Source organism: Bos indicus, chromosome 9 (genome assembly GCF_029378745.1).
Source record: "Bos indicus isolate NIAB-ARS_2022 breed Sahiwal x Tharparkar chromosome 9, NIAB-ARS_B.indTharparkar_mat_pri_1.0, whole genome shotgun sequence".
Taxonomy (NCBI): Eukaryota; Metazoa; Chordata; class Mammalia; order Artiodactyla; family Bovidae; genus Bos; species Bos indicus.
Genome location: NC_091768.1, coordinates 24,116,884 through 24,140,361, shown reverse-complemented (window position 1 = coordinate 24,140,361; position 23,478 = coordinate 24,116,884). Strand labels below are relative to the sequence as shown.

At 39.1% G+C, this 23,478-nt stretch overlaps 1 protein-coding gene across 2 annotated transcripts in view; it reads right to left on the bottom strand.

The window, feature by feature from the left end:
* The window catches only part of KIAA0408 (KIAA0408 ortholog), a 31,736-nt gene that overhangs the window by 6,825 nt on the left and 1,433 nt on the right, over positions 1 to 23,478 (bottom strand). Inside the window, exons 1-4 of one of the 2 annotated variants that reach the window (XM_019967106.2) lie at positions 13,135 to 13,362; positions 6,279 to 6,533; positions 1,368 to 1,727; positions 1,200 to 1,279 (exon numbers count right to left, since the gene is read on the bottom strand). In XM_019967106.2, coding sequence (XP_019822665.2) covers positions 1,200 to 1,279; positions 1,368 to 1,727; positions 6,279 to 6,413 — 575 coding nt within the window. In that variant the 5' untranslated portion in view covers positions 6,414 to 6,533; positions 13,135 to 13,362. Of the gene's footprint in view, positions 1 to 1,199; positions 1,280 to 1,367; positions 1,728 to 6,278; positions 6,534 to 13,134; positions 13,363 to 23,478 lie in introns of those variants that run through there. The other variant, XM_070795817.1, reaches the window with a different exon arrangement.

The following is a 23,478-nucleotide window of genomic DNA, read 5'->3' as shown; positions in this document are numbered from 1 at the left end:
CTATAGCTTCTCAGAGAAGTACGCTGTCCCACAAGGAGATAAATGGTGATTTTAGAGCAATCCATCACTTAACTTGCAGAGAATCCAATTTATTTTTCAATTTGGCTAAAACTTACCCTTAGAATTATATAGGTGTTTCTGAACTGAAACAGCATTTTTACAGCACTGTGTAAATACATATGTGGGTATGTATTTACAGTACGTTGTTCTGAAAATTATGAATGCTTTCATTATATACATAATAAATGTAGAGAAATAAATAATTCAGAATATTTCAGCAGAACATCATTATAAAATTAAAACACCATACTGTTAAATTTGACACAGCTTAAAGATGTATTTGGAGAAGGCAATGGCACCCCACTCTGGAGTGGAAAATCCCAGGGACAGAGGAGCCTGGTGGGCTGTAGTCCATGGGGTCGCTAAGAGTCGGACACGACTGAACAATTTCACTTTGACTGTTCACTTTCATGCATTGGAGAAGGAAATGGCAACCCACTCCAGTGTTCTTGCCTGGAGAATCCCAGGGACGGGGGAGCCTGGTGAGCTGCCGTCTATGGGGTCGCACAGAGTCAGGCATGACTGAAGCGACTTAGCTTAAAGATGTATTTAACTAGGTTAACCCAGCATACTGTTCCACTGGGCAAATACTCCAAACAAAAAGAATGCCATTGCATACACTTGTTAATTTACTATTTATTATGGTGAGTGTTGGGGTTTTCCAGGTGGCTCAGTGGGAAGGAATCCACCTGCCAATGCAGAAGGCAAAGGAGATGTGGGTTTGATCCCTGGGTCGGGAAGATCCCCTGGAGGAGGGCATGGCAACCCACTCCAGTATTTTTGCCTGGAAAATTCCATGGACAGAGGAACCTGGTGGGCTATACAGTTCCTAGGGTCGAAAAGAGTCAGATATGACTGAGTGACTGAGCACAAGGGCAAGTATAACTAAACTAAACATCAATAAAAAGTAAAGTACACATAATAGTCAAATTATAAAGAAAACAAGATTTACTTTAAGAATTAATGAACAAAGAAATGTACAATTTAAGCTTTTATCTCCTAAAATAACAGATTTTAGTAACATTACTAATTCTTGCTAACAAAGTGTTAAATGTGAAAGGTAATTTGGATTCATTAACTTAAAACAATATCCGTCTTGATTTTTCAACATAAAAATCATCATAGATGTACCAGCCTACCTTCTGTGGTTAGACCGCTTTCGAATTTCCTCTTGAAAGTTGCATAATTCTTCACTAACTTTGGCAAGTTCTTCAAGAGCCTTTATACATATAAGCAATATCATGTTAGCCCTTTGAAATGTAAATATTTCTTTAGAAACAGTCCAAGGCAAATCCCGTCTTACTTACTGTGTTGAGGGCGCCAGAGCAGCTCTTGTTCTCTGCCTCAGAAGTCCTCAGGTCAGGCCAGGCCCCATGTTCTTTTTGGTTGTCTCTGGCTTCAGAATCCATATACCCTACTTTTGATTTTTTGATTGTTTTTTGTTCCTTGCACACTTGATTTCTTTCCCTGAGTAAACTCTGCTCTGTTTTATCTTTTTTTCCCAGAATGTCCCTGGGATGTATCCCTGTAAATTTACGTTGTCCTGAATTGGGGTAATCTGGAGAAGATTCCATTTTATCTCCAACAGCCTTCTCACAATCAAGATCAATGACCTTAGCACGTTCACTCATGTTGATTTTCCTCCGACGCTTTACTTCATGGCAGAGCTATAAGGAAAACAAAGATAAAGTTTTCCCCCTAACCCACTTTCTCAATAGTTTTGATCCTAAACACAGTGTCCTGAGTTCTCTTAGCCATATTACTATATAGTGGGTCTTCCCAGGTGGCACTAAGGGTAAAGAACCCACTTGCCATTGCAGGAAATATAAGAGACTTGGGTTTGATCCCTAGGTTGGGAAGATCCCTTGGAGAAGGAAATGGCAACCCACTCGAATATTCTTGCCTAAAGAATCCCATGGACAGGGGAGCCTGGTGGGCTACAGTCCCTAGGGTCAGACATGACTTAAGCTACTTAGCACGCATGCATACATAGACTGCTCCAGGGCACTAATGCTTATGCTTCCAAACTATGCTTCTAAAATCTGGATTAGGTGGAGCAACTTTTGATGAACCATAAAGACTACATGTAGTAGGGCAAAGAAGGTAATTTCTATTTGACTAGAAATCAATTCATTCAAAAATGACAGAAACCTGCGTTTATATATAGATGTCATAATGATACAGAGCACTGTTAACAAAATTGGAATGACCTCAATCAATTACTGGCTGCTGCTGCTAAGTCGCTTCAGTCGTGTCTGACTCTGTGCGACCCCATAGACGGCAGCCCACCAGGCTCCCCCATCCCTGGGATTCTCCAGGCAAGAATACTGGAGTGGGTTGCCATTTCCTTCTCCAGTGCATGAAAGTGTAAAGTGAAAGTGAAGTCGCTCAGTCGTGTCCGACTCCTGGTGACCCCATGGACTGCAGCCTACCAGGCTCCTCCGTCCATGGGATCTTCCAGGCAAGAGTATTGGAATGGGTTGCCATTGCCTTCTTCCAATTACTGGCAATGTGCTCTAATTTAACCAACATTAAGGCCATATTTTAAAAATATATGATCCTACTTGTAAGTCAACATTGAACTGTCTAAATGACTGACAATCTCACATAGTAACTCAGCTCATTCTGTCCCCTAAGTAATTGTCTCATCATCAAAAGACGCTTCTTTAGAATGTTACGTGAGTGAGGAGTAGGTAATTCTCAGACTTGCTTTTTTTTTTTAACTTCCAAGGCTATATGCATTCAAAAAAAGTTTCTTCCTTTGTCCTAATTAAATGTGAGCCTGTCCTATGTAATACAATTGAACTCTAAGGCTTTGATCATCTATTAGTTTATTAATTGCCCCAAATTATTTCTTGAGGATTTAGTTTAACCTGCAGGCAATTAGTGACTTTCTCTTCAGGCTTGAGTTCTGAGAAAGCTTGTCAAATTCCAAAGACTGTCAGAGAACTATTAAAGCAAATGACTCTACATTTTACAATCACATCCTATATCTGCACGAGATCTATTAATCAAAGAATAACAGATTAATTTCTGCTCAGTATTTATGCAAATCTCAGAGAGAAGCACTAGAACATATTTAATGCCTGAAGGATATGCAGTGCATTTATTGCCCTAGTCATAAATTTGTCATTGGATAAAGTCAGGATAGCATCAAATTGCCATCATGAATCAACCATTTTGGCTCCCGTAAAATTATCTGCACTGAACTTCTGTGGGCATTATAATTTTGGCCGACCTTGAGGGGCATAAGAAGAAGCAACCCTCAAAAGCACCAGGCTAAATCTAAGGATGTTCTTGGTGGCACTGTCCTCTTATAGAGGAGTCATGGGTGAAAACAAAATTGCTTCAATGTAAAATTAGGGACCAAAGTACTATTTCTGGAAAATTAGTCTGATTTTGTTTCCTGAATATTGAGAAATATGCATCTGATAATTGTTTGTTACTTGCTAGAAAGACAGACCTGCTGCATGCATTTTGCAAGGGATCCTTCCTCTTATCTTCATTTCACCTTTCTCTTCTCGTTTTGAAATACTTTAATTTACACAGAATTCTATTTGACATCTTAAATTCTCTTGGGGACTTAGGTGACGTATGAAAAAACAAAAAACATTATACTATTGGGAAACCATTTATTCTGTGCAAGGAAATCTGTTACTTGGTCCTCAGCTGTTTTCAATGGGTATCTGATCATTCAAACAAAGGACACAGGCAGGAAAGATGGCAAAGTGATTAAAAAAAAGAAAAATTCCCAGCTGTCTATTAACTCTGTTAAGAGTAACTATCTGGATCAGTCTAGGTTTCAAAGATCCAAGTATCTACATCTTCACTTTGTAACAGCAAATGCAATGATTGTGGATAGTGGCTGAAAAAAGAATCATTAGCATCTTAATACCCAATACTGATCCTTTCACTAATGATATATTTACTTGGAATCACAGAAGTTATAAGCCTGCACCTAAAATTGTCAAATTTTCTAGCATATGACTTAATAAGTTGTGTCTGATTTAAAACACAGAATTTGTGATAAATAAGAAAGAAATACAGTCTCTTAGTCTGGTGCTACTAAAGAACCTGCCTGCCAATGCAGGAGACATAAGAGACACAAGTTCGATCCCTGGATCGGGAAGATCCCTTGGAGGAGGACATGGCAATGCACTCCATATTCTTGCCTGGAGAACCTTATGGACAGAGGAGCCTGGTGGGCTACAGTCCACAGGGTCGAGAGAGTCGGACACGACTGAAGTGACTAGCACGCACACATGCACACGCTTGTAGTATCTTACATTTTTCCAAGTGTAGACTTTTAATTTTAGTTAACAATATTGTCTTGACTTTCTATGACATGTGAGGACAATTTCCTGTTTTTCCCAATCTTTTCTAACCCAGCTTTGTAGCTTCTAAGCAGGAAGATATTAAAGGTACATTATTACAGGTACAAATACTGGGAGTGGAAAAGGATACATACATACTCTGCCATTTTATATAAGGAACTTGAGAGTATCCATGAATTTTGGTATCCATGGGGTCTCCTGGAGCCATTTCCCGTGTCTACTGAGGGACAACTGTATTGTTATGACAAGGGGGACACAATGCTAGTCTTCAGGTATTGTGGAGCATCCTCTCTGGGTGGGTAGTCTGGGTAAGCACATTTTTCAAACATATTCTCAGGTATGGTGCTGTACCATGCATGCATCATGACATAAATAGCACCACAGCTACTATCCAAGATAAAGAAAAAATATTCCATTCCTTCTGTCAGTATTTTTACGGACTATCACCTAAGTTGGAAGTATGTTTAATGCCTGCTAATTGATAGGGCTCATATCCTCCATAGATGGAATCAGCAGAGCTGTCAGAATAATTATTTGACATTAACAAATTTAACCAGACAGCAGACTGTCTTAGCTACCATCTTAAGCTACATGGCTTAAACAATGGGCTAGACTAATCCTGACTCCCTTAATTATTTTGCTCAGATGCTAGAATTATCTGAGACTATTATTTAATGGATTTTCCAAACCTTGAGAAGCCAGTGACCTATGAGTTCAGGTTTCAAACTGGCATTGTAGACTCTGATTTAGCCATCTCCTTTTTGATCCAATTGAACTCTGGGTGGAGGAGTTAACAGAGGAAGCAAAATGTATTTTCCAAACTATAGAAGGACAAGAAGCAAATTCTCCTTTCAATCTGCAATCATCTACTACATGCCTGACTTCTCAGCTGGATTTTCCAAGAACAGTCTAACGGCCATGTGTTAGTCACTCAGTCATGTCCAACTCTTTGCAACCCCATGGTCTGTCCATGGAATTCTCTAATAGAGTAATGGCTATTCTTTTTTTATTTTTCCTTTTAGCATGCCAATTTTTATTTTATTCATAACTAATTACATGGCTGTTAATAAGAAAATTATTTGCACTATAAACAAAGCATCAGCATTGATTGCCTGTGAATGAAGACCAAGGAGTCTGTTAAAATAACTGTCTTGACAATGTGCCCAAAACCATGTAAGTCAACAGCAGAGATGTTACAAGAAAGCAAGATAAGTATAAATAATTTTCAGTTGGAACAAGCCTGAATATACGTCAATGCAGATAACTAAAGGAAATATTCAAGGTCCAACAGGCTGAAGGGATTAAATTATTATTTGTATCAGATTCTGGGCATGTCATTTTTCATACTCTTTTATAATAAATGTGCCAATAAATGTGGTGCACCTTGCCAGAATAAATATGTCCACTGTCATTTTCTTTTTGAAATACGACACTCCTTTTGGTTATACTGAATTATTGAGTACATAATTTCCTTTAGTAGATGTTATTCATAAATTATCTCAGAAAAGATCTAGTTTTAATGCCCAATTGTAATAATCCAAAGGTATGTTCCACTAATTATGTTTTTCTTTTATTTTCACACTGAGCTCAGCATTTGAAAACTCATGCAAAATACATACCTCACTTTTGATGCCATCAGAATTTTAGTCAGAAAAGAGTAAATTGACATATTTTAGAGTTTTCATGCCAAGTTATAAAATAAGTATAGTCTCTACACTACCAATGGGTTAGGTTATGCTATTTTCAGTCTAATTAAGTATCACTGAGACATGTATCTTTTAGGTAGAATTGGAAAGTAAAAACAGTTTCCAATACAAAACAAGCCAAAAGGATTTTCATTCTGAGTTTTAAGTTTCCAAAGTATTCAAACAAATCAACACGTACCTCTTCTATCTTCTTCTGCATTATCTTCCATTGACTTTCCCATTCCTTTCTTTCATTGTCAAACTGGTCCAGTAATTCCATTTTTTCCTTGTGCCAGTTAGCCTCTGTGTTCTCCCACTGCTTGTGCAGGTCCATGGCAACCGTGTGAGTGTTAGTGAAGGGGTATTTCTGTTCGTCTCTGCCTTCTCTTAACTGTTTCTTGGAAGCTTGGAGCTGTTTTATTTGAAGCCGTCTCACTTGCCTTTAAAACAAAGCCTAATATAAACATAACAAGAGAGAGTTCCAAATCCATGTGCTTTCTGGAAACATTTTATCAGACTGTCAAGAGCCATTGACATAAACAAACCACAGGAAAATTGGACTCAAAAGAAGAGATGACAAAAATATCTGCTTAAGAAGAGACTAGCACAATCAAAAACAAAAAAAAAGTATCGTTCAGGTTTTTTTTCTTCCTCTTTCTGAAACCAGACAGCAAAATTACAGTGGACAGGATGGTTAAATGCATGTGTGAGATATAAGTATTCCTTAAACTAACCACCTAATCTAAAGATAGAATTTTTCATGACTATTTAAGAGTGGAAGTATGAAATTCAACCGGATAGTCACAGCTACACAACTGTGGTAGATTCTTCTGCAGTAGAATTACTCCTTCTGTTCTGATGCAACCAGATTATATAATTTTATGATTTTTAAAGTCCTGAGACAGTGCTATGCTACAGTCTTCACTTTATACTGAAGAGCTCAATCTTGTGGCAAATGTAGTTACTGTATCAATAAGACCCCAATGTTGGTAGTCAATCTGGGACTGATGGTATCAGCAAGAAACCAAACTAAAGCATGGAAAAATATTGTCATTATTTTATTTCATCAAGTAAAATACTAAAGCAGCAAAATTATTCTGAAAACCATGTTAGAACTTATCCATGCTCTCTTTTCCTTCTAATAGCAAATTTGGAAAACTCAGCAGTGGCCACAGGACTGGAAAAGGTCAGTTTTCATTCCAATCCCAAAGAAAGGCAATGCCAAAGAATACTCAAACTACCACACAGTTGCACTCATTTCACACGCTAGTAAAGTAATGCTCAAAATTCTCCAAGTCAGGCTTCAGCAATATGTGAACCATGAACTTGCAGATGTCCAAGCTGGTTTTCGAAAAGGCAGAGGAACTAGAGATCAAATTGCCAACATCCGCTGGATCATCGAAAAAGCAAGAGAGCTCCAGAAAAACATCTATTTCTGTTTTATTGACTATGCCAAAGCCTTTGACTGTGTGGATCACAATAAACTGTGGAAAATTCTGAAAGAGATGGGAATACCAGACCACCTGACCTGCCTCTTAAGAAACCTATATGCAGGTCAGGAAGCAACAGTTAGAACTGGACATGGAACAACAGACTGGTTCCAAATAGGAAAAGGAGTACGTCAAAGCTGTATATTGTCACCCTGCTTATTTAAATTATATGCAGACTACATCATGAGAAACGTTGGGCTGGAAGAAGCACAAGCTGGAATCAAGATTGCCGGAAGAAATATCAGTAACCTCAGATATGCAGATGACACCACCCTTATGGCAGAAAGTGAAGAGGAACTAAAAAGCCTCTTGATTAAAGTGAAAGAGGAAAGTGAAAAAGTTGGCTTAAAGCTCAACATTCAGAAAATGAAGATCATGGCATCTGGTCCCATCACTTCATGAGAAATAGATGGGGAAACAGTGCAAACAGTGGAAGTCTTTATTTTCTGGGCTCCAAAATCACTGCAGATGGTGACTGCAGCCATGAAATTAAAAGACGCTTACTCCTTGGAAGGAAAGTTATGACCAACCTAGGTAGCATATTCAAAAGCAGAGAACAAAGGTCCATCTAGTCAAGGCTATGGTTTTTCCTGTGGTCATATATGGATGTGAAAGTTGGACTGTGAAGAAAGCTAAGCACTGAAGAATTGATGCTTTTGAACTGTGGTGTTGGAGAAGACTCTTGAGAGTCCCTTAGACTGCAAGGAGATCCAACCAGTCCATTCTAAAGGAGATCAGTCCTGGGTGTTCTTTGGAAGGACTGATGCTAAAGCTGAAACTCCAATACTTTGGCCACCTCATGCAAAGAGTTGACTCATTGGAAAAGACTCTGATGCTGGGAGGGATTGGGGGCAGGAGGAGAAAGGGACAACAGAGGATGAGATGGCTGGATGGCATCACCAACTCAATGGACATGAGTGTGGGTAAATCCCGGGAGTTGGTGATGGACAGGGAGGCCTGGTGTGCTGCAATTCATGGGGTCGCAAAGAGTCGGACACGACTGAGCAACTGAACTGAACTGAATAGACTAGATATCAGAATGTATGTTCTGATACTGAATTTAGAGTATTGAAGAAAATGTTTTAATCACTTTGCAGGGAAATCTTTGATCATACTAAGCACTGATTGAAATAATTAGATTTCTAGCATTTAGGGCATGTGTACTCAGGATTTTAAGATGAATTTTAAAATACCTGATTGGTAACTCTTTTATAACTCATCTAAAATTTCTGAGATTTATTTACTTACATTAGAATGGGGGATATCCACAAGGTTATTATAAAGATTAAATGACATGAATAAAAAGAGATTTGAGAAAGATAAAATTTCCCCTATTTCTTGTTTAAAAAAAAATCTTGTGCTGACTTCCACTGAAAGTATTTTTGTTAGTAAAGCCAGATACATTTTTAATGGGTAGAAAAGCATGCTTAAAATGTTCAAATCTCCATCTAAGATAATCATGCCTAAAAGAAGTCTTTAACTCTTCAACTTTTTAGGCCACGACCAAAGTGCCTTGACTTATGAGGTGGCAGATGATGCTACTTTTGAGCTAATTCTCAAGAGCCATAGCTGCCTGGGTGCTGGCATTGTCAAATGAAGCCCACAAAACCAGGCAGCAAGCCTCAGTTTGCAGTCATAGAAGGCCGCATATTTCATATCCCAAATATAAACATTGAAGACATTGGATTTTTTTTTTTTGGTCAGGCTGTCCTGAATGTGCATATCATGTGCTAAACTGTGCCAAACATACACTCTTGAGCTGCAATCTATTAATGAATTATAAGAGACTAATAAGGGTCAAAGAATATCAGTGCTATATGCAGGGCTCCACCCTCAAAAAACACCCCAATAATGTTAGGACCTATATGGTTATTCTTCTCTCAAAAAATTTGTTACAGATACTTTGATCATTCTTACCTACTTCTTTGGCACTCTACTGTGACTAATTTATCCAAGAAAAAGAAGTAATTTCAGATTTAGCCATTAAAAACACTACCGTGTCTCAATTTTATCCAGTTTTGCTAATCTCATTTTCCATCCTCTCTGTCCCCCTTCCCTCCTTTTGCTACCCTCCAGCCCTATGAGACAGTGACCAGAGGTGCGTGCCACAGCAAATGGAAGTTGCCCCAAAATAATGTGTCGATGAAGACATAACATAAGAAAGAGAGTAAAGAATACACAGAACTTTGTGTCTTAGTAAATCTGTTACTGATTTTGATTACTTATTAATCTTCTGCTGCTGCTGCTAAGTCGCTTCAGTCGTGTCTGACTCGGTGTGACCCCATAGACAGCAGGCCACTAGGCTCCTCTGTCCCTGGGATTCTCCAGGCAAGAACACTGGAGTGGGTTGCCATTTCCTTCTCCAATGCATGAAAGTGAAAAGTGAAAGGGAAGTCGCTTAGTCATGTCCAACTCTTAGCGACCCCATGGACTGCAGCCCACCAGGCTCCTCCGTCCATGGGATTTTCCAGGCAAGAATACTGGAGTGGGGTGCCATTGGGTTCATCTAATTCACAGGAAATGGAGACAGTGCTAATTTTCAGAGAATACAGACTGCTTTACTATATGTAATTACTTGTGAGCTAAAACTATCTTGCAGACTAGCAGATATTTAACATTAAAACCTCTTAGGAAGAGTGGAATGCTTTAAGATATCAAGAGAAAGTTGCAAATTTAACCAATCAAGTTATAGAAAGAGAGCAGGCTAATTTCAAGCGACTAGAAAAGAGGTGCTATGATAGTCCATGTTTCATTCCGTCTTTAAACACTAAATGTACAGAAATCATCATAAGAGTCTCCTACAATTATGTAGCAAATGGCTTCAATTTTTCTTTTCATTTCAAATTCTTCTTGAACCACTTTCAAATCAGGGTTAAAGGGCAACAGACCCCTTTCTTTTTTACCTACTTGAAGAACATCATCCAGGAAAACCTTCAATCAGGCTTGCTCCTGGTAACAGGACTACACATGAATCCAGGTAATGTTCCTGAAGCAGACAGAACCCTGCACTTAATTGCAAAAAGCCAAACTCATCACTTAATACAGAGAAGGACCAGAGCTTCTACAGAGCTTCTCTTTTCCAAGACTAGAGCCACATCTAGTGCCACAAAACTCAATGGCTACGGATCAAAAACAAGCCTTTGAGAGAAAATTCCTATAGAGCAATGTCTGTGTCAAATTCTGTGGGTTTATTGTACTTTTCACTGTCTATGTCTTGTCACAAATGTCAAATATAATACAGCTGAATATATTGCTTTCTCCTCCAAAAATAAAGTGGGGTCCAAAGCATTTTGTGAGGATTAAATATGCAAGAGAGAGAATGCTTAATCCAAGCACCTAACACCGTTTCGGATCATACTAGGTGCTCAATAAAGGGCTGCTTTCTCCTCTCTCCTTTCTCCCTCTCTCTTTTTTTGGTCTTCCCCTGCACCCTTCTTTCTTTAATCTATCTTCCTCTAGATAAAACTATGATTTTGATTTAATTAGAAAATTCACAGAAGCAAGTATAATTGTGTGGACTCATATTTTTAATGGTTTTCCTTTGCCTTCAGTGTTTTTCAAGTATTTTAAGAACAGAAGGCAAGTTAAAGATTTAGGAATTTTTTTTATTGTTAGTAAAAATCTGAGTAGATGAATCCTACATAAAACTGTTCTTGTTATAATTCTCCCTAAATGTTAAAAAAAAAAAATCCAACTAAATAGGGCAATTTTGTAGGGACATAATGTTCTGAAATGAAAAGCTATGGGGTAAAATGGCTCAACCGATTCAAAAACTCAATTTCAGTGCTTTCTGCGGAGGCCAATATCAAAGTTCTCTTTGTTCCTAGCTATCTCTCTTTTTCGCCCACAGATACTGGTATCTCCGTGGGAGAGAAAGAAGAATTTCTGCTATCTACATCCCTCCCCAGGTCTCCTTGACTCTCCATTTCACTTCACTGTCTCCAGAATTTCATTCAGAATAAAATGTGTAAGAGCACATGTGAAGTATCAGAGGGAGTTGCATTACTCAGTCATGCACACATTCTTCCCCCAACAACTCTAAGTGAGCATTACATAATCCACTTTAACCCACCTCTCCCTCCCCAAGGCCGGAAGCCAGATTTGTAGAAGAGTTGTGAGTGGGTTGCATAAGTATGATGATGAGAGGAAAAGAAGTTCTGCTAACCTTCCGGCCCTACTAGGAAGCAAAATTTAGGAGCAACACAGGACTTTCACAATAAATCAGTTCCATTTTCCATGTTAGGCTCATGTAGGCCATGGTAACACTTCTTCATCTGAGGGATGCTCCACTCTTAACTACATCTTCATCATTACCAGTTCAACCTTCATCTTCCCCACTAAAAACTGGATTTTAGCCAAACAAATGAAACAATGTTAGGAGAGCAGACTGGATGGCAACTTCTCCCTTTGGAAAGTTTTGTTCCTAGTTTGTTTCCTATTCTCTGATTTCCTTTCCCTAAACATGCTACTTTTCATATCATGGAAACATTTTCATTTGTAGGAGGTTACACATTCCAATAGGAATGCCACTGGTACTGCCAACCTCACAATTCCTAGAACAACCGTTTGCCTTGGAAATGCTTTGCTTCCTCTTAACTTTGAGGAATCAGGAATTCCCTTGTCTATACCCATCAAAGTTACACACCATTTGCTTCCAGGATTCTCCAGCCCTTTCTCCAGGCTATTAGGAATCACTTGCAACAATTCAACTGATTAACAGACCTTATTCCTCCCTTAGTGTTCACTGGCAAAGGCATCTTTCCAAAGAAAACCATGACTTGATTCTGTTACAAGGCAAAAGGGAATTTTTAAAACTGGCTATTTCAACATGTTCTTTATCTTCCAATAGGGTCAAAGGGATATTACCACACACAATTCTGAAAAATCAATTTTGCCTTTCCATTATCTTTTTGTTCTCTCTTCAGTTATATATTCAAACTAGAAAATATCCAAGGATAAACAGATGCCTAAAGTTAACCAGCTTAAACAGTAGAAGACATAGATTAAGGTTCCCTCCTAACTGCAGATGAACCCATTATGAATGTTATGCACTTCAACTCAAATTACAGAAACACTTATCATGCAGTTGAGTAAACCATCATCTTGGATGAAACCACACTGATTTATTTTTCCCTGCCATTTTCAAATGCCAACAATTTCAAAGACTGTGAACTTTACTCGGCAAATGTTAAAAAGTCTTCATCCTAATGAAACTAGTTTTCAAATAAATAAATTTAGTGAAATCCTACAGCAGGGAAAGCGGTTTTCAAAGTTCTGAGAAGCAGTGTTTGAAAAACCGTCTCACAGAGCGGATGGCACCATCAGTCCAGAGTCAGGATATCCACTCACGGCAGCTGAACCCTTTCTTCCCTGGGAGTCAGTAAAATCCGTTACGCACCCCGCCCCACTGTTTTGAAGCCCAGGCACTGATGCTGAATCAAGCAGATGTTGAAATCACCCTCCACTTAAACCGTATCCACAGCTTTAAACATGTCAGCAGCAGCCCCTCTCTATATTTTGCCACAATTACTCACTTGCTTTCAAACTGTCAGAAAACAAACATACCTTTTTGCACTGGGGAGAAATCCTACAGAGGTCCAACCACCGGTCAACCTAGCAATGGGAGGACAACTGGTTGTTTTAGAGTGAAAAGCCTTTGACGTCTTGGAGCAGTGAATCTTGCTTCTTTGCATGAAATGGGAATATAAAATCAGTCCAACCATTCAACAGAGAAGTACTGACAAGTCCCTTTGAAATCTCTACCACTTTCACAAATCAAAAAGCTGCTCAGCCCAGTGTCACAGTGGCAGCTGAGACTACTGTGACGTCAGTTTCTCGGAGGCGGCCTTCGAGTCACCTCTTCCAACCAGAGCTCTGTAACTTTAGAGCAGCTCCTACTCTGGGTAAACAACTCCAGGTCCAGGACATTTTTAACTTTTATAAGGGAGCCCAGTATTTCTAAACTTGCCAAAAGAGCTGGTGTTAATATCTCACGATGACAATGGCCAATTTTAGATTTCACTTATTTGGAAAAGTTAACTCCTTGTTTACAGGCAAGAATCATCTGGCCTACCTCTCTCTTCCCCCCTTTCAGAACTGCGCTTTTTGGTCCCTTTGGAAGTTGGTGTTTTATGTGGCAGAAATTTCATATATATAATCTCAAAAGATTTGTGAAGATGTATCAAACTTCTGTCTTGAAATAAGGTAGAAATGGCACATAAAGACTAGCCTCCTTCTTTGTGATTCATTGGTAGCTTGCTGCCTATATCTATAGCGATGGTGATGTCTTTCTGCTAGAGGAAATTAGATACCATGGGAAAGGACGGTATTTATTGTGGGAAGGAAAAAAGAAACAATGAGTTACTTGTTTTCAATTAAGGCATGCTGCAGCCTAATTCAGCAAATATGCTAGATAAAACTTTAAATAATAAGGGCTTATCCTCAAGTCCAAAGTCTGTGTGGTCCTTAAGGCACTACATATTCACTCTCACAGTATTTTGCTGCTTCCAGATAAATGGTTCATGGGGAGCTAAAATGTTTACTATGTATAACCTTCTCATAGTAGGACTTTAGTATACGTAGGACAATTAAATGAAATCATACTTTGTGTTTCGAAAGCCCAGCCTCATAATCTCAAAAGCAATTAACAACAATAGTAGTTATAGTAATAATAGTGATGACTCATGGAGAGACAACTCTGCACAGCTCTGTGCTAAGTACTTCTAATAACTAATGTATCTTCATTTTAGTTCACTCTTGCAGAAAATGTGTCTGTAGATATGAATCCAATTTTACTGATAAAATCAGGGCTCAAAGAGGCCAAGTATCTTGCTGAAATTCACAGAAGCTTGACTACATCAGAGGAGTAGGTCTTAGAACTGGATTCTCTAATTGAGGACCCTGGAATTTTGTCACAGAGATATTGGTTTCAAATTACTGCTACCACTTATCTGTGTGAACTTCAAGTTTGTTAATTCTGTAAAGGGATAATTTACTTAGTAGGGATGTTTTAAGAGTATGGGGGGTGGGGGAAGGACTTACAGTACCAGGTACTAGGAAATGTTAGCTCATTCTGCCTCCATCCTTATCAGGACAGAAGGAAGATCTTGGCAAGGGGGTGGAGGTGGGAGTTGGGGGGAAAGGAATATCCCCAAGGCATCTCTACAGAATTATCTAATGAAATTGTTTCTCCTACCCTCTCTGTCACTCCAGACCTCTTAATTTCAATGTGTCTTTTGTAAATCAAATTCAGACAGTTTTCCACACCCTGTCAGAACTTCAGATAATATGTAGCTAATTACAAAAGAATTACATTGCTCTCTCCTCTGTACTTCACTCAATAGTACCTATTTCAATGTCATTTTTGACAGATGTTCCAGTAATTATTTTTTGCAGTTGTTTCATCTGCATCTTGTCATGGTAAAGTTGACCTTAAATTATATATAGAATAAAAATGAGGGATGAAAAACTGATGGAATTTCACCCAAGTCTACCATTTTTTTCTAGTATTTACCAACCTTTTCTGTTGTATAATTTTATGTGTATTAGCTAATATTTCCAAGCTATATTTCATACTTAAAGAAATAAAGTAATACAATTAGATGACAGCATATAAAGGCAATAAATATTCAGCACAGGTATTTCTGAACCTTACCACTAAAACTTTTAAGGAAATTTGTTTTAAGAAAAGTTCCTGCTCTTATGTACACAAAGCAAATGGATTTTAAAGACTGATGCCAGTATGCCCAGCCATAGAGTAATACTCAGACATTTAGAAGTTCCTGACATTTTCAAGCAGGAGTCATAATTGCTGAAAACCTTATAGAAAAAGTGCAGTTTGTTGCATAATACAGGTTACTTTGAACCCATTTAAATATTTAAAACTTCTAATGTGAAACTGACTCAAATTATTGCTCTATACCTTGGAGAGCATTTGGAAGAATCATTTGTATCTGATGTCATACTAATCCTTTTTCAATGTATAACAAATATGTAAAAAAATGCATATAATAATACTTAAAGTAAATGTAGAAACACAAGCTGCTGTCAAGAAACAAAAACAGAAAATCCTGGAAAGGGTTTGAAATGATCTGTATAAATGATGATATTAAGCCACAAACTAAAACGTTTTGGAAAGGGGGCAAGAGGAATATTGAGAGCATAAATGTCACTAGGAGGTGTTTCCAAACTTATAGAATTTTATAGCCAGAAAAAACTGCAACTGTCCAGTCAAGCTTCTCATTTTACAGCTGAGGGAAGAGGCCTCGATGTTATTTACTCAGGGTCACAAAGCCATTTACTAGCAACATCAGGAACAGAATCCAGGTCTGCTAATTCCTGGGGGAGTGCCTCAAAGTTTAAAATTCCAACGAGCTCAAGGTAAGGAATAGAACCCAGGGATGAGAGTTTTGGGCATAAGACACTGACTTCTAGCCTTGCCAAATCTTAAATTCACTTTTTCTAAGTCCAAATGAGGGGACTAATACTAATATTTCATCTTCCAAGTATGATGCAGGAGTCATATAAGACAGTATTTGTAACTATTTATCTTGAAAAGTTTGTATCGTTCAATAATATAAGTCCTTGGTCAGAATAAGAAGAAAAAGAATTTTAACTGAGTGATCATAAAAAACCTGGGGATTAAAGCACCGACTTTGTCTTTAGCATATAATGCACATTTCATTTACAGTTCTCTATCTGAAGAATGATTTTGAAGCACCACAAAGTAGTTATTTATTTCATCTCTTTATGCTATTACAGCTCTGGCCGTATATTAGATTGGGTAGCTTCTGATTTCTTGCTTGTACAATTTTCAGGCCCTTCTTCCTTTACTCTTTAAACACATTTGCCAGCTAAAGGAGTACTGTTTTTCTATTTTTATTGTAAAGAGATGGAAAAAATTGGAAGGGATGACTTTGAAAAACTGAACTCATAGCATATTAAAATTTAGAAGCTATTACAGGTGGCAAATCTTAAATAATCCTTCCTTACAGTATAGTATCTGCCCTTTGCAATTTTTAAAATGCTTTATATGGAAACTCTCAGGACTTTCTGCATTTTTCTGAAACCAAAACTGCTTAAAAAGTCTTCTAATTTGAAAAGTATAAATTTTAACAAATTATATCTATTTAATAAAAATAAAGTGCTTCATGAAACATCTCAGTTGTTTAATAGAACTCTCTTGAATCTTAATCTTCCATTCTAAAGAGAGGTCTTGGGTACTTTTAACATTCCACTTAATGAATATTTGTGAGCACCAACTCTGGGCCAGGTGTAGGGTTGGATTCTGAGGACTGCAAGAATAAAGCAAATCTTTGTCCTCAACCGGCTCCATCGCCTCTGAAGATCCCTGCAATAGCAACGGCAGCGTGACTACCCACTTCCTGAGTATTCCTTGAAACAAATGAACAAATACGGAGCACCTCTCTTGGTAGTCCCCACAGCATTCTGCCACCGGGAGCACCATTCAGTGTTACTCTCAGACCCTGCTGTATGCTGCAATCACTCAATTACTTAAAAAACTCTCCTCCAGAGACTTTCTGAACCAGACCACCCAGTGATGAGGCCCAGGTTTCTTAATTTTTATAATGTTCTACAGCTGATTCTGTCAAGTTTGGTCCTGTGTTTATGAGTCATAGAATGACAGAGTCTAGACTCTTGTGTTAGTAAAAGAAATATGGTGTCGATACTTACTAGAATCTGTTTGGGGTGATCTATTTTCCATGGAGTTACATGTTCAGATTGTCATGTTCCAGCTAATGTGCTATGTTCCCAGTGCTGGATGTTTTCCCCTTAAAATCATGGGATGCTGGCCGTCTCCTCTACTCTGAGGGATGGCGACATGTCAAATATGTTAGCCAAGCAAGTCTGTCATGGGGTTTATGTACAGGCATTTCCAGATGACAGAAATATTCAAAGGAAAGAGTTTCAAACTATCTGATTTATTTTTTTAAGTATTGGCCTATATTTTGAAGAAACAAAACATTTTTAAAACATGTTTAGTTATTTAGGACTAGAGACACATCTTGCTGACGATTTTCCAATTTGTTTCTGGCATCTCACTGTATTAAATTTTTTTGTTATTATATTATTATTTGTTTTTATCTCACTATATTATTTCCAGATTCTTGACTTGGGAAATGTTGATACTGAAGATAATGATAATGTTGATAGTGATGACAATAAAAGCTAAGTGACACAGGGACTCTTCTGGGGCTACCTCTCATTTCATTCCAGAAAAGGGCCTTGGGAATGCCTGTCCACCACAAGAGGGCCACCCTGAGACACTTCTGTTAGGAAGTTCCAGCGAGAGAGCAGGGCTCAGAGGCCATTGCTGCTACTACTAAGTCCCTTCAGTCGTGTCTGACTCTGTGCGACCCCATAGACGGAAGCCCACCAGGCTCCCCCGTCCCTGGGATTCTCCAGGCAAGAACACTGGAGTGGGTTGCCATTTCCTTCTCCAGTGCATGAAAGTGAAAAGTGAAAGTGAAGTTGCTCAGTCGTGTCCGACTCCCAGAGACCACATGGACTGCAGCCTTCCAGGCTCCTCCGTCCCTGGGATTTTCCAGGCAAGAGTACTGGAGTGGGGTGCCATTGCCTTCTCCGGAGAGGCCACTGAGAGGGTGTAATAACTTGAAGGACACAGTAATTCGTATTCTCCCCACCCTGCCCCATCCCAGGGTGTTTCCACCCCACCTTTATCTTCTACCAGAAATGTTAGATTTATCACCACTAAGTGACAGCATTACATTTTAAGTAACTGTCTGATAAAACGCCATTGACAGAGGAAGCGATTACTGGCTAGTCACAACTTCATTCAGAAAAGGAGAACCAATGAAAAGAACACGAGAAATCCTCCAAAAGAACAACCCATCTCTCTAGTCTACTTGACTCCTAGTTCAAAAAGGAGGTTAACAAAAATGCTAAAGGATTTAAGAAAGATGATTAATAGAAGCACAGAGCACTGTAACAAGGAACCAGAAACTGTAAAGAGGAACCAATGGAAAATAGATAACTCAATTGCCATGATTACAAACCCATCTAAAAGAAGAGGAGAACAGCCAACACACAAAAAGGGCTGGAAAGAACAATCAATATAGGTAAGCTTTGATCAGAGCCTGGGGAACGAAGCTGTTTCCTTTGTGGGCTGTAGAGCAGACAGACAGACAGAAGGTCAGAAAGAGGAACTGAATGAGTGGTGCTAGATTTTGAGGGGCTAATGTGAGAGGTCTTGATACCCAGGTGCAAAGAAAATGTGGCATCATGACTTGAGGAGGCCATGCTAAAGGATCTGGAGATGAGAGTTTAGAAAGGGAGGCCCGCAGTCATACTTCAGATCCTTTACCGTGGTACAAGACATTTATCTTGGTACAAAATAAAACTTAAGAGTATTTATTTAATATATCTAATAATGCATCGATAATTTAAAAGAAAAACAATCAAAATAAGTAAAATATTATGAACTGAACTTGAAAAACCCTCAACAGGAAATTTGGTTTCAACAACATTCAAAGAAATATTCTCATCCTCAAGTCAAAAGCGTTACATGAATATTTTCTGAAAGGATGAAAAACTGCTAAACACCATTGATTATATACGTGTATAGTAAATTTTAGGGCTTCTCAGGTGGCGCTAGTGATAAAGAACCCGGCTGTCAACAGAGGAGATATAAGAGACGTGGGTTCGATCCCTGGGTCGGGAAGATCCCCTCGAGGAGGGCATAGCAACCCACTCCGGTACTCTTGCATGGAGAATCCCATGGACAGAGGAGCTTGGTGGGGTACCGTCCACAGCGTCCCACAGAGTCACACACAACTGAAGTGACTTAGCACACACGTGTAGTAAATTTTGTGAATTCGTAAAATCTTACAATTTTATTTTCAGATGCTGGATGTGGATGGTACCCTATTTAGCTATAGAGAAACTCATACAAGTGTGAACTAAAAAAGCTTTTATAATTGTAACAATGAAATAAAATAATCAGGAAATGTCAACATATTTAAGCTTATTAAACATAAACATCTGAGGTATAACATAAGAATAGGTCCTTTGAGACAACACCACCTGGTTTGACAGTGGCAAGTGAAAGGTGGAGATTCTTCCTTGTTTTTAAGAGTTGAGTGTTGCCTTTCCTGCTCCTATTCTTTGATCAAGCGAGGTTGCAACAGCGCTGTACTTGAAAATGGCCCCTAAAAGTGTCAACTTTTCTCACTTTCAATCCTGACTTTACATTAGAGCATCTGACCTGAAGCATGACTGCCAGATGAAAATGAACTGTGGTTCTATAAGAATATAGCTACCAACACCACATGAATATTTAGAGTTAAGGCTTAGCGACCAAACTGACATTCCAAAGTTCACTGGCAGCTGAGGAAATAATCGTATCCCACTCTACCACACAGAATGAAATGAAGGCTAGGGAATGCAGGCCAATACACATTCCAGGCTCAGCACTGAATTTTCCCTTGTTTTGAGTTTGAGCCTGTTCTGCTTAAAAATAGCCAACTGAATTCTTTTTTTCTTAAATCTCAGCCAAATTACCAAAGACACTCCTTCCTACGCCCAAGAATGTGCAAGCAATGGAATTTTTGTTTGTTGGAATTTATTTTCAGGGTGATGTTTAAATAGCACAGTTTTCAAATGTGCAAATAGGAGAAGAGTCCCTGTTTCAATAATTGGAGGACTGTGTTTTCTTCATGAATAAAGGAGCCTGGATGTTGCTCTCTTAGAACTAGCTTTATATGACAAAGACCATGCAAGGAACAGAATCAAAGGGGAGGGGAAGGGAGATAGTAGAGATTTCCTTTCTGAGGTCTTGGGAGTCATCTCTGTTAACTTTTCTTCCCATGACTATATACTGCAGTGTAAGGAAGACATTCACCCTAGATCCTGGGTGCTCACAGAACAGCCTCATGTTCCAAGGAGAAGGCGGAAAGGGACAAGGTTAACTTCCATCTGCTGGCAATTTGCTGAGACCACCTTCCAATTACTGGCCCCCAGCAGTGCCCTGAGATAGAGTCAGGCCTGAATTCCCTGACACTGGATGCATTTCCCATTGTACATCACAGTGTATAAAGATGTGTGTGCACACACAGGCACAGACTGGGTAATCAGTTCTTCAGTGGGTGGGGCAGAGTCGGAAAGAGCCTCCAAGTCAGTCCTATTTCCCCTCATCTTTTTCTTACTGAGGTTTATATACAAAGAGCCTGGATGGAGTTCAAATTTCTCATGAAATTCTTCTATAAAGTCAATAGCTTAGGGATCCACAGGTAAGGTTAATAACACTGTTGCCAGGAAGAATTTAATGCTTCACAAGAGATCTGAGGACAAGGCTGATGTTTTAGATAGCCTGGACCTCCCTTGGTTACCCTCTCCTTTCTTGTTCAGGTCACAAGATATTGTTGATATATATACTGCACGCATGCTAAGTCTCTTCAGTCGTGTCTGACTCTTTGTGACCCTTATGGACTGTAGCCCACAAGGCTCCTCTGTCCATGGGATTCTCCAGGCAAGAATACTGGAGTGGGTTGCCATGCCCTCCTCCAGGGGATCTTCCCAACCCAGGGATCAAACCCACATCCCTTGAGTCTCCTGCATTGGCAGACGGGTTCTTTACCACTAGTCTATGGGGTCGCACAGAGTTGGACACGACTGAAGTGACTTAGCAGCAGCAGCAGCAGCGCCATGTGGGAAGCCTACCCCTGCATTGATTTCTGTATTCTTCTATCCAAGAATGCCTAGGGGGTTTACTGTGTTCTCTTAGGGAAATCTAACATGCTATCAGGTATGCAATAAAGAATAAATTGCAACCACAAATCTGTTTTTTGCACTTTGGTAAGAATACAAGTCAGAGTTAGCTGTCTATATCTCTGTCCTTGTCAATCAGCCAGTTGAAAGCTGTGAAAACGTAGAAACTGAACCTCAATTTCTTCTATACTTAACACAGCCAATACTTCAAAATGTGTGTTAAATAAACAAAGGATCCATGCTCTATCTTTTTGCTCACATCTCTTATGTATGCTTTCTCTTTGGGGTTTGGAGGTTAGAGTCAGTTGGCATCTGTTATCCCTGGTGGGTTTGTGGGACACCATATCCTCTCTGTGGATCACACGGGGAAGCTTTGTGGCAGAGATGATTGTGTAACAACAAAGTGGTGGTTTGTTATGATGTGTTGGGGGGGATTATCTTGAGGTTTTAATTCAGCGTTTACATGCACCATTATCTCCAGGTGTGTGTGTGACCCTGACACACACAATATTCATCGTGGTTCTCCTTTCCGACACGTATTATTCTGATTTGTCTTCTCTAGCTTTGTTTCTTTCAAAAACCTGTTCGAATGAAAGGGGGAATTTTCTAACACCATTACCAGTATGGAAACAGAGTTGCTTTGTCATTACAGGTCTCTGGCAAAGGCCATATGACAAAGGTAGACATGCTCTATAAAGAGGATACAGATGTTCAATGAATGCTTGGAATTTTAAGGTCTACTAAAATCTAGACAACCAATGATAGTATCACACAGTTTGCTGTGACATTGGTATATATGTTGTATATACCTTATATGCATATTTTAATAATTCAAACATCTAAAGAAGTGGTTCTTGGGAGTTTATATATATATATATATATATATATATATATATATCTGCTTGGGTTCATGTATTGGATTTCAATTAATGTAAAGTAGCATCTCAATTCTAAAAACAAGCCAGGAATTCTGATGTGCAGCTAGGATTGAAAACCACTTATGTAAATATTTAGTTTTTGGTTCTCCTCGTGGTAAAGATAATTTCAATTCCAAAGCCAGTTTCTTAAAGCCACACAGGGTACTGAATATCTATAACATTTCTGAAGTGAACACGTGCACTGCACACCATGCTTCCTCATAGGAACAAAGCTAGGAATCTGGGGATGACACATATTTGAAGTTCTGGCCCTTTTCCTCTAAATGCCAGTAGACCTTTCAGTCACCGTGACTGGAACCTGAAACACCTCCAATAACTACCAAATGCCTCATAGGTAGATGAGAGAGTCATTGCTTAGCTGACTGTATTCCAGTCCAAAGGCAATAAGCATTTCATTTAAATTTCTGCCTCAAACATTTACTTTCAGCTCCACTTTCATTGCCAAAATGATTCCTCTGAGACAGCAAAAGTGAAAGTTGCTCAGTAGTACGACCCCATGGATTGTAACCCGGCAGGCTCCTCTGTCCATGGAATTCTCCAGGCAAGAATACTCAAGTGGGTAGCCATTCCCTTCTCCAGGGGATCTTCCTGGTCTGGGGATTAAACCCGGGTGTCCTGCATTGCAGGCAGATTCTTTTCCATCTAAGCCACCTGGGAAGCCCCCAGGATGGCAATCTGGGGGTTAATCAAGGTTCTAACAGTCAAATTCTGATTTTTAATTAATTTTTTATTTTCAAAGTGGCTTCTTTCCTGGAGATGAAATATTTTTTAAAGTGACATTTGTATAATTGATTAACTATAGCATTTATGCTATTTCATTTGTTCTTGTCATGAAGCTCTATCTAACCACTTGAAATCTTAAGATGAAAAGCTGGGAAGTATGTACTGACAGATTCTAACTGTTGGTTAACCACTCCTAACTCCCAGTCTCTTTTTTCTCCAAAACAAAGCAAAAACTAAAACTAAATTAAAAATCAGGTACATTAAGAGTAGGTATCCCTGATGGCTCAGACGGTAAACAATCCACCTGCAATGTGGGAGACCTAGGTTCGATCCCTGGGTGGGGAAGATCCCCTGCAGGAGGACATGGCAACCCACTCCAGTATTCTTGCCTAGAGAATTCCATGGACAGAGGAGCCTGGGGGGCTACACTCCACCGGGTTGCAAAGAGTCGGACACAACTGAGGAACTAAGCACATTATAAACTCAATTTTTAATTATTATG